This window comes from Oncorhynchus masou, chromosome 22, assembly GCF_036934945.1.
Source record: "Oncorhynchus masou masou isolate Uvic2021 chromosome 22, UVic_Omas_1.1, whole genome shotgun sequence".
Lineage (NCBI taxonomy): Eukaryota > Metazoa > Chordata > Actinopteri > Salmoniformes > Salmonidae > Oncorhynchus > Oncorhynchus masou.
The window spans coordinates 9,247,192-9,259,969 of NC_088233.1; the positions used below are offsets into that span (position 1 = coordinate 9,247,192).

Consider the following 12,778-nt stretch of genomic DNA (forward strand, 5'->3'; position numbering starts at 1 on the left):
AAGTCAACACCTGCAGCACCCACTGAGTAGTCCAGAATCAAGGCTGTATGACAATACTTTTTAAAGTGTTACATCTCGCTCAGGTAAGTTAAGTGTTAATTATTGCTGAAAGTAAAAAACCTTGCTCACTGGTCTGTGTGCATCAGGCTGCCTCTGGCAGAGTTCTACTGGGATGCTGCCAGACTGTTCCAGCTGAGCAGAGTGTTGTCTTAACAGATTGGCCTCTCCATCAACAACAGGTGCAGTTCAGGGATGGGTTTCAGTGTGTTACTCTATCTTTACTACATAGCTCTTTAATGATACAGCTCATTTCTCAGATTGTACTTTCCCCTGGTAGATGATGAATGTACAATAGGATTACTGACTGTAGTAGAAACATGTCCTAACAATGGGGATCAATGCTGCTGAGACATATCCTGTGTTTGGGAGGGAATCAGACCTCGGTTCAAATGCTATTTTAAATCAATTCAAATATGTTATCTGTGATGTATTCCTGTTGCCTGCTTTAATTGAACCACTAGAAAAGCTCATAAGTACAAACCCTTTCACTCTGTCACTCCAGGCAGGCTAGAGAAAACTCTCAAAGAATTGTAAATATTTGAAAAGTATTTGAGCCTGGTGGTCTGGTGGGAATTGTCAAGTATTGCAGGACTGCAGCCAAGCTTGTCATAGCTGAGATTGAGTGTACTGTAACTGAATCTGTTGCCGAGGGAAATTTGAACACAGTAAATGTTTTTTTAAAGTTTTTATAAGTAAACTAGGATCTGTCACGTTACTTGTATTCAAGGAGTTTATGACGGTTGACACGGTTCACGCGGTTCAGTTTAGTTTATTAATTCGACCATTTTAAAAATCAAGCCACACAAAACCTACGAAACCCATACATGCACATCAGCAGAATCATGGAGGATAACACACAATAAACTCTGGGACTTATTTCCATTGTTAAATCATGGAGGAAAAACACAAAGTCTGGGACTTATTTCCATTGTTAAATCATGGAGGATAACACACAATAAACTCTGGGACTTATTTCCATTGTTAAATCATGGAGGAAAAACACAAAGTCTGGGACTTATTTCCATTGTTAAATCATGGAGGATAACACACAATAAACTCTGGGACTTATTTCCATAGATAAATCATGGAGGATAACACACAATACAGCCTGGGACTTATTTCCATTGTTAAATCATGGAGGATAACACACAATTAACTCTGGGACTTATTTCCATTGTTAAATCATGGAGGATAACACACAATAAACTCTGGGACTTATTTCCATTGTTAAATCATGGAGGATAACACACAATAAACTCTGGGACTTATTTCCATTGTTAAATCATGGAGGATAACACACAATAAACTCTGGGACTTATTTCCATTGTTGAATCATGGAGGATAACACACAATAAACTCTGGGACGTATTTCCATAGATAAATCATGGAGGATAACACATAATAAACTCTGGGACTTATTTCCATTGTTAAATCATGGAGGATAACAGACAATAAACTCTGGGACTTATTTCCATTGTTAAATCATGGAGGATAACACAAAATAAACTCTGGGACTTATTTCCATTGTTAAATCATGGAGGATAACAGACAATAAACTCTGGGACTTATTTCCATTGTTAAATCATGGAGGATAACAGACAATAAACTCTGGGACTTATTTCCATTGTTAAATCATGGAGGATAACACACAATAAACTCTGGGACTTATTTCCATTGTTAAATCATGGAGGATAACACACAATAAACTCTGGGACTTATTTCCATTGTTAAATCATGGAGGATAACACACAATAAACTCTGGGACTTATTTCCATTGTTAAATCATGGAGGATAACACACAATAAACTCTGGGACTTATTTCCATTGTTAAATCATGGAGGATAACACACAATAAACTCTGGGACTTATTTCCATTGTTGAATCATGGAGGATAACACACAATAAACTCTGGGACTTATTTCCATTGTTAAATCATGGAGGATAACACACAATAAACTCTGGGACTTATTTCCATTGTTAAATCATGGAGGATAACACACAATAAACTCTGGGACTTATTTACATTGTTAAATCATGGAGGATAACACACAATAAACTCTGGGACTTATTTCCATTGTTAAATCATGGAGGATAACACACAATAAACTCTGGGACTTATTTCCATTGTTAAATCATGGAGGATAACACACAATAAACTCTGGGACTTATTTCCATTGTTAAATCATGGAGGATAACAGACAATAAACTCTGGGACTTATTTCCATTGTTAAATCATGGAGGATAACAGACAATAAACTCTGGGACTTATTTCCATTGTTAAATCATGGAGGATAACACACAATAAACTCTGGGACTTATTTCCATTGTTAAATCATGGAGGATAACACACAACACAGCCTGGGACTTATTTCCATTGTGGTCCTCTTGAAACAAGATGGCCAGGCAATATCCAGCACGGTTGAACACAGTATAGACAGCGATATAATAAAACATTTAAAAAAAGAAGAGGAACATCTATCTCATCATTACAGTGACATCGTAGGGGTCATTCATATGGGCACGGCAGACATCAAACATATTTTTACTTTCATTTTGAAGCTGCCCAGAGCGGATGTCGTTTTTATGGTCAGAAGAAACTCATTCCACTCTGAGGCGCCTGTATAGTAGACAGTACCTTTCCCCAGCATTACTCCTGAACCTGTATAAGCACACATTAACAACACGGTTCACACGGTTCATACGGTTCACACGGTTCATATGGTTCACACGGTTCACACGGTTCATATGGTTCACACGGTTCATATAGTTCATATGGTTCACACGGTTCATATGGTTCACACGGTTCATATGGTTCACACGGTTCATATGGTTCACACGGTTCATATAGTTCATATGGTTCACACAGTTCACACGGTTCATATGGTTCACACAGTTTACATGGTTCATATGGTTCACACGGTTCATATAGTTCATATGGTTCACACAGTTCACATGGTTCATATGGTTCACACAGTTCATATGGTTCTTATGGTTCATATGGTTCATATGGTTCACACAGTTCACATGGTTCATATGGTTCACACGGTTCACATGGTTCATATAGTTCATATGGTTCATATGGTTCACACGGTTCACATGGTTCATATAGTTCATATGGTTCATATGGTTCACACGGTTCATATGGTTCACACGGTTCACATGGTTCATATAGTTCATATGGTTCACACGGTTCATATGGTTCACACGGTTCATATAGTTCATATGGTTCACACGGTTCATATGGTTCACACGGTTCATATGGTTCACACGGTTCATATAGTTCATATGGTTCACACGGTTCACATGGTTCATATGGTTCATATGGTTCACACGGTTCATATGGTTCACACGGTTCACACAGTTCACATGGTTCATATGGTTCACACGGTTCATATGGTTCACACGGTTCATATAGTTCATATGGTTCACACGGTTCACACAGTTCACATGGTTCATATGGTTCACACGGTTCATATGGTTCACACGGTTCACACAGTTCACATGGTTCATATAGTTCATATGGTTCACACAGTTCACATGGTTCATATGGTTCACACGGTTCATATAGTTCATATGGTTCACACGGTTCACACAGTTCACATGGTTCATATGGTTCACATGGTTCATATGGTTCACTGATGAACAATAGACATACACAGACAATAATACCATCAACAGCAGCTGGAGGACAACATCATTGCAATGAAATACCACTATCAAAGCCTTTGGCTATGTCTCTTATAATGGAGACACCTACCTTCATTGTAACTGAAAACGGATTGGTTTCTGTCCAAAGCATAGACACCAGAGATGGTCTATAATTGTTGTAACTGGCTTTTTAGAGTCCTTATACAGGAATTCTACCCTATTCCATGTCCGTGCCCTGGCTGTTTATCAACGTGTAAATCCCATCACTCATCACCCTGTCCGTGTAGTGTGTTTGTGGTTTGTTTGGCTTGAAGTTGTGGTTCATTTGTTAGATTCCTGGTCCTCAGGCACATCATTTGATAGGTTAAAAAATGTAATCAACAACCCACCCAGTAGAGCATTGAGACTATCCAATAATTGTCTGTACCCATATCTTGGCTCCTAACACAGGTATGATTTTGTGTCACAGCCAAAGATATATAGCCTAGGTTACATCCAAGGGAGAACGACTGCCCCCTCTCACTGAAGCCATTGTTAGCGGAAAACAGCTGATGGAAAAATGGCAATCTTTGTGGTCAATCTTTAAATAAAAACATGTTTCAAAGACAATCATGGTACCAATAATTGCTTCTTATACACCAGATGCATATCCTTAAAACGATTATTTAAAAATCGCACACAGGAGAAGTACCTCGGGCGGCCTTCAAATTTGAGTTACTCAATGAAAGGGGTAGGCACTGATCTAGCTTGCAACGTCACTCCTGGAGTAGCTCGAACTGCGCGTGTTACCTTTCAATAAGAGGCCATCTTAACCGACTTGATTTGACTTCAATGCGCTATTGAGTCTTCACATAGGAATGAATTGTGTCACGTGATCGATGACTATTGCACATTTATGATGTATTATTATTTATAAGCATGGTGGAAGCCCTCAATGGCGCTGCCCATGCTAAAATGGCCTTTTGGCCACTAGAGGCCTCTATCATTCTCCATGGTGAGGATCTATTACCAGCCAATCATTAGGGAACCAACTTTGCGACCAAGATGATCTCCTCCCATGTCCCGGATGTCTGCTCCTCCTGGCCACACTGCTTGGGCCGTTTGTGGTGGGATCTTCTGTCACGTGCGTTATAAGGAGTGGACCAAGATGTAGCGTGGTATGTTTCCATCCTCTTTATTAGGAAAAGAAACTCAAAGAAAAAACAAATATAACGTTAAACGAAATGTGAAGCTCAAATAAGTGCTCACAGGCAACTATACCTAGGCAAGATCCCACAAAGCACAATGGGGAAATGGCTGCCTAAATATGATCCCCAATCAGAGACAACAATAAACAGCTGCCTCTGATTGGAAACCATACCAGGCCAACATAGATCATTAAATCACCTAGATAACCCGCCCTAGTCATTGTCATGCCCCAACCAACATAGAGAATAAACAGCTCTCTATGGTCAGGGTGTAACAGTCTGTGTATTTTAATTGTTTTATCAATGTTTATTCGCTTCTGAATCTCAAGTCTCTTCAGCCCAGCCCATGAGTTTACGAGCTGAATTAAGGAGTGACTCTGGTATCTTATTACATTACATAGCTACCACCACTGAATGCTGAAAAGTCCTGCCTATCTACAACTTATTTAATTCACTGAAAGGCCCGTCCCTTCTTGGCAGAAATATATGCATATGGGTGGGGCACTGTCAAACGAAGCACAACGCTGGAAATTTATCCGCATCCACATAAACTAGTCCCGGCATCGTTCTTTGATAAACACAAAAGGCTGTATATTGAATTAAATAGAAGAAAACAGAGAGAGGAAGAGAGAGAGAGAGAGAGAATGCATTAATGTATTATACAGTATACTGACTTGCCGAGTTAAATAAAGATTTTAAAAAAGACAAGGTGGACCTTTGCCACCTAGGAAATTTGTGTGACTGGACCGTAAAGTCTGCTTCCAACTCACACTCTGAAACACGTAGATCCCCCTAAACGCAGCTCAGTTCCCAATCTGATCACCTGTTTACACACCTGCATGTCATTATCACACACTATTTAGTTCAATTCTTTGTACCCCATCATTGTGAGGTATTGTTTGTTTTGTGACACACTTCTATTTTGGAGCGCTGGTTTTCCCCGTATGATAGTGAAGCAGGCAAAAACTAACAACGCCTTTTGCCTATTCCCTGCCTGTACTTTAAGCCTTTCCTCTTATCAACCCAGCTACCTGCCTCCTCCTGTATATGACCTTCTGCCTGCCCCTGGACCCAGCTACCTGCCTCCTCCTCTTTTACAAATAAACACCTGCTGTGCCCATCGCTTGAAAGCAGCTCTCTGTCTCCCATTATGATATATGAGAGAAAGAGAGAGAGAGAGATCACATTAATTTGTACATATCCACTGTATACATGGATTGCGGCAAAGTTGGTTCCTGTTTCAGTCACATCTTTGGTCACGTTTGTATGGGACAAACAAAAACACCCTATTCATCAAGGGTGCTCTAAAGCAGCTAGATGTTCTTTACCATTCGTATATCAGATTGGCAACCAATGCTCCTTATAGGACACATCACTGCACTCTATACTCCTCTGTAAACTGGTCATCCCTGTATACCCGTAGCAAGACCCACTGGTTGATGCTTATCTGAGATATCTACTGCAACCCTCATCCTCCACATACAGCACCCGTTCTGCTAGTCACATTCTGTTAAAGGTCCCTAATGCAAACACATCCCTGGGTCGCTCCTCTTTTCAGTTCGCTGCAGCGACTGGAACAAGCTGCAAAAAATACTCAAACTGGACACTTTTATCTCAGTCTCTTCATTCAAAGACTCAATCATGGACACTCTTACTGACAGTTGTGGCTGCTTTGCGTGATGTATTGTTGTCTCTACCTTCTTGCCCTTGGTGGTGTTGTCTCTGTCCAATAATGTTTGTACCATGTTTTGTGCTGCTGCCATGTTGTGTTGCTACCATGTTGTTGTCATGTGGTGTTGCTACCATGTTGTTGTCATGTGGTGTTGCTTCCATGTTGTTGTCATGTGGTGTTGCTTCCATGTTGTTGTCATGTGGTGTTGCTACCATGTTGTTGTCATGTGGTGTTGCTACCATTCTGTGTCGTCATGTGGTGTTGCTACCATGCTGTTGTCATGTGTTGCTGCCATGTTGTTATCATGTGGTGTTGCTACCATTCTGTGTTGCTGCCATGTTATGCTGTTGTCCTTCTCATGATGTGTGTTTTGTCAGATATTTTTAATCCCAGCCCCGTCAGGAGGCCTTTTGACTTTTGGTAGGCTGTCATTGTAAATAAGACTTTGTTCTTAATAACTGATTTGCCAAGTTAAAGGTTAAATAAATACAATAGAGCCTTCCACAATGCGGACCATGGCTCAGGAGGACGTTGGTGAAGAGCAACTGCAGAAACTTGCCTTCGACTGCAGTCAAAACTTCATTAACTTTGATCTCTTGATTTTTATCAAGTTCATGCAAGGTAGACATGTAGGCGTAAGTCGGACAACTTCTATCCCCATAATGCAACACACTTTGAAAGATGGAGATTGACAAAAGTGATCCGCTCGAACATGGCCAGAGACATAGAGAGAGAATTTGATCTATCTTGTGTAAAAAACATTGCATGCCATTCACAATTAACTACAGTACAGCAATAGCACAAGCAACAATCTGCTGTAAATTTCAATTTACATGTAAATAAACATTCCAAAATAACCTACATTCTTTAGGTTACTATGTGGCTGCCAATATCGATTATCATAATATAATTTACATCTTTAAAAGGAGATACAAGTTTCCATAAGTTTCTCTTAAATTACGCAAATCACTCACAATGGTTGGGAGTGTTGGCTACTTCAATCCATTTGAGAACATTACCTCCTAGTGGTCACAACTGAATCTGCAACTGTTGTTGTCTAGCCCGGCGAGCAAGAGACTATATTGTATCACGTATCTGATTGTAACACTGTGACTGAAACTGTTTCATTAAATTTGCAACAATGTAACAAGTTCGACGATAAATATTTTGGCTACATCGAATCTTTCCCGCAAATTTGGGCTCCGCACGGAGAAGAGACTTGACTGGAGTAGAAAATGCCCGTCTGTTTTTCTCTCCGGTTCTGTGGCCAATCAGGATGAAGAATGACAAAAATTGAACCAATCACAGTGCTGTTTTGTACGGATCAGAGTTCAGAGTTCACCACTACTTCCTGTATCCAATAACGGCGTGCAATCGTCGTTGAAGCTCATACAGAATCAAAATGGTAAATATTCTATATTATGAGGTGTTTGATGGGGATTGGTAATATATGTAGTGAACGTCCAGGCTATCATAGCTAACTACTCAAATATCATAAAATTCTCAAATATCATAAAATCGCCTTTGTTGTGATTATCCAACTAGCTAGCTACGGTAACTAGTTAGGGTGGTAAGATGTACTTTGTTGTGCTTTGCACTGTATGTGAAATGCTAGTTTGATTATCTAGATAGCTAGTTGTGAGATGCAGTTGTAATGTGTTTTGGTCCTGGATGCTGGTTGTCTGAAAGCCATGGGATATTTAAGCAATAAGGCCCGAGGGGCTGTGGCATATGGTCGATATGCCACGGGCTTATTTCTATTATAAACTGGCTACCAACGTAATTAGAAAAAATAAATGTTTTGTCATACCTGTTATAAACATTATAAATTGGGTGGTTTGAGCCCTGATTGCTGATTGGTATATTTAAGGTGTGGTATATGATCATATACGACGGTTAAGGGCTGTTCTCAGCACGACGCAACGAGGAGTGCCTGGACACAGCCCCTAGTCGTGGTATATTGGCCATATATCACAAACCCCCGAGGTGCCTTATTGCTATTATAAACTGGTTATCAACGTAATTAGAGAAGTAAAAATAAACGTTTTGTCAAACCCGTGGTATACAGTCTGATATACAATGGCTGTCAGCCAATCAGCATTCAGGGCTTGAACCACCCAGTTTATAACAGATCATATACCATGGGTATGACAAAAAACGTGTATTTAATGCTCTAATTACATCGGTAACCAGTTGCGTCGTACATAAGAACAGCCCTTAGCCATGGTATATTGGCTATATACCACATCCCCTCGTGCCTTATTGCTTAAATTTAACCAGTTAATTATCGTTAATATTATGACGATAATTAAGCAATCAGGTCCGAGGGGGTGTGATATATGGCTAAAATACCAAATCAATGAAAACTTTGTCACATGCGCCGACTACAACAGGTGAAGAAATGGTTACTTACAAGCCCTTAATAATTAACCAACAGTGCAGTTCACGAAAGAGTTAAGAAAATATTTACCAAATAAACTAAAGTTTAAAAAAAAATTGAAAAAGGCAATATACCGGGGTACCAGTACAGAGTCAACGTGCAATGTACTGGTTAGTCAAGGTAATTTGCAGCCATAACTATCAGTAAGAATGTCCATGATGCATACATAATAAACAGCAAGTAGCAGCAGTGTAAAAACAAATATGGGGGGGGGGGGGTCAATGTAAATAGTTCAGGTGGCCATTTGATTAGCTGTACAGCAGTCTTATGGCTTGGAGGTGGAAGCTGTTAAGGAGCCTTTTGGTCCTAGATTTGGCGCTCTGGTACCGCTTGCCGTACCAGGTGGTGATGCAACCGATCAGGATGCTCTCACTCGTGCAGCTGTAGAACTTTTTGAGGATCTGGGGACCCGTGCCAAATCTTTTCAGTCTCCTGTTGTCGTATACTATTCACGACTGTCTTGGTGTGTTTGGACCATGATAGTTCATTGGTGATGTGGACACCAAGCAACTCAAAACTCTCGAAGGAGAGGTTGTTGTCCTGGTACCACACTGCCAGGTATCTGACCTCCTTCTAGGCTGTCTCATCGTTGTCGGTGATCAGGCCTACCACTGTTGTGGCATCAGCAAACTTAATGATGGTGTTAGCGTCGTGTTTGGCCACGCAGTCGTGGGTGAACAGGGAATACAGGAGGGGACTAAGTACACACCCTTGAGAGGCCCCAGTGTTAAGGATCAGCGTGGCAGACGTGTTGTTACCTATCCTTACCACCTGGGGGCGGCCCATCAGGAAGTCCAGGATCCAGTTGCAGAGGGAGGTGTTCAGTCCCAGGGTCCTTTGCTTAGTGATGAGCTTTGTGGGCACTATGGTGTTGAACGCTGAGCTGTAGTCGATGAACAGCATTCTCACATAGGTGTTCCTTTTGTCCAATAATATCTGCTAGATATATGCATGTGCTCAATAACATTTTATTTGATAATGGCACATATGAATAATGTAATTTCAGAGTTTACCACTGAATCCCAAACCGTTCCTGAACGGTCTGACTGGCAAGCCCGTGATGGTGAAGCTGAAGTGGGGCATGGAATACAAAGGATACCTGGTGTCCGTGGACAGCTACATGAATATGCAGGTGTGTGTGTGTGTGTGGACCAGAAAGATGCATACAGTAAAATATGTGAAAACATCACTGAAATGCATAATTCCCTAGAGCTGGAGTCCCTCGTGTGCACACATTTGCATCTGGAGAGAGCTTGCCCATCCGAATCTCGAGCTAAGCTATATGGCTCTGGTTGCATCTCTGTGGGCCATTCATTTAGTTTGATTAAAAACAGGTGTACATTTTGTACAGCATTCATATCAATTTATAACATCTAACAATATATTGTCTCTGATTTTATAGTTGGCCAACACTGAAGAGTATGTGGATGGAGCGTTGGCTGGTCACCTAGGAGAAGTGCTCGTCAGGTAAGTTCAGTGGAATTCTCTTTTGTTTACTTGTACTTTGCAGAGTTCATGATTAAACACATTAGCCTGGTCTCAGATCTGTTTGTGCTGTCTTGCCAACTCCTATGGTCATCATGGGATTGGAGTAACGATTATCGTATGAGTTGCAAGATCGCACAAACAGATCTGGGACCAGTTTACACACATAAAGGGCTTTGAGAAAGTATTCACACCCCTTGACTTTTTTCCACATTTTGTTGTTACAGCCTGAATTAAAACATGTATTACATTGAGATGATGTCACTCGTTTGCACACGATACCCCATAATGTCAAAGTGAAATTGTTTTTTTTTTTATGAAAAAAAAAATCAGCAAAAATTGACAAGCTGAAATGTCTTGAGTCAATAAGTATTCAACTTCTTTGTTATGACAAGCCTAAGTTAGTTCAGCTGTAAACGTGCTAAACGAGTCACATAAAAAGTTGCATGGACTCACTGTGTAATAAGTGTTAAACATGACTTTGAAAGACTACCTCGTCTCTGTACCCCCCACACATACAAATAATTGCAAGGTCCATCAGTCGATTAGTGAATTTCAAACATAATTCAACCACAAAGACCACTGAGGTTTTCCAATGCCTCGCAAAGAAGGGCACCTCTTGGTATATGGGTAAAAAGTAAAAAAGCAGACATTGAAGGTCTTTTTGAGCATGGTGAAGTTATTAATTACACTTTGGGTGGTATCCATACACCCAGTCACTACAAATATACAGACGTCCTTCCTAACTCAGTTGCTGGAGAGGAAGGAAACTGCTCAGGGATTTCACCATGAGTCCAATGGTGACTAAAACTGTTACCAAGTAATAGGAGAAAACTATTGAAGTTGCTCCACAATAATATCCTAAATGACAGTGAAAAGAAGGAAGCCTGTACAGAATACTATTCCAAAACATGTATCCTGTTTTTAATAAGGCACTAAAGTAAAACAGCTAAAAGTGTGGCAGGGAAATGTACTTCATGTCCTGAATACAAAGCCTTATGTTTGTGGTGGCTGCGTAGCCTAGTGGTTTGAGTGTTGGACTAGTAACTGAAAGGTTGCACGTTCAAATCCCCGAGCTGACAAGGTACAAATCTGTCGTTCTGCCCCTGAACAGGCAGTTAACCCACTGTTCCTAGGCCGTCATTGAAAATAAGAATTTGTTCTTAACTGACTTGCCTAGTTAAATAAAAAATAAAATAAAAAAGGGGCCAACACATTACTGAGTAACACTCTTCATATTGTCAAGCATGGTGGTAGCTGCATCTTGTTATAGGTATGCTTGCCATTGACAAGGACTAGGGAGTTTTTTTAGGATAAAATATACGGAATAGAGCTAAGGACAGGGAAAAATCCTAGTTCAGTCCACTTTCCAACAGACATTGGGAGACCAATTCACCTTTCAGCAGGACAATAACCTAAAACACAAGGTCAAAATATACACTGTAGTTGCTTTCCAAGACATTGAATGTTCCTGGATGGCCTAGTTACAGTTGACTTAAATCATCTTGTAAAAATGACTTGAAAATGGCTGTCAAGCAATGATCAATAACCAACTTGACAGAGCTTGAAGGATTAAAATAAATTATATGCAAATATTGTACAATCCAGGTGTGCAAAGCTCTTAAGACTTACCCAGAAAGACTCACAGCTGTAATTGCTGCCAAAGGTGATTCTAACATGCATTGACTCCTCGGTGTGAATACTTATGTAAATTAGAGATTTAATTTTCAATAAATTAGCACACACAAAAAATCTCTAAACATGTTTTCACTTTGTCATCATGGGGTAGTGTGTGTAGATGGGTGAGGATAAAAATATATTTATTGAATTCAGGCTGTAACACAAAATGTGGAATAAGTCAAGGGGTGTGAATACTTTCTGAAGGCACTGTATCTCCATTTTAACTGCAGAATTAGCACAATGTTTAATCATTTCCTGTCTGCCATAACAGTACACTATTTTTTTCCCTCCACACAGATGCAACAATGTCTTGTTCATTAGAGGGGTAGAAGAGGAGGAAGAGGATGGTGAAATGAAAGACGTTTGATAGATGCATGCTACTGCAAGCTTATTTTCGATGTCTGGTTGATAATCTTGTTTGTTGATTTGTTGCCATTTTTTTATGAAAATGTCTCATTTTGAAAACATCTGAGAAGCAGTTGTCTTTTTTTATGATGATGAAGCAAGCTGTTGTGCCCCTTTTGAGCACAAGGATAATAAAATTGTGCATATTGCACTTTTCAGTAATATCTTGTATGGCATTATTTTGTGCAATTTACCTACTTT

At 40.1% G+C, this 12,778-nt stretch overlaps 1 protein-coding gene across 1 annotated transcript; it reads left to right on the forward strand.

Moving 5' to 3' along the window:
* Positions 1 to 7,889: 7,889 nt before the first annotated feature.
* LOC135508971 (small nuclear ribonucleoprotein F-like) lies at positions 7,890 to 12,739 on the forward strand. The gene is made up of 4 exons (XM_064929220.1): positions 7,890 to 7,972; positions 10,014 to 10,139; positions 10,410 to 10,474; positions 12,470 to 12,739. The coding sequence occupies exons 1-4, from the start codon at positions 7,970 to 7,972 to the stop codon at positions 12,537 to 12,539; spliced, it is 264 nt and encodes an 87-aa protein (XP_064785292.1). The 5' UTR covers positions 7,890 to 7,969; the 3' UTR covers positions 12,540 to 12,739.
* Positions 12,740 to 12,778: the final 39 nt, after the last annotated feature.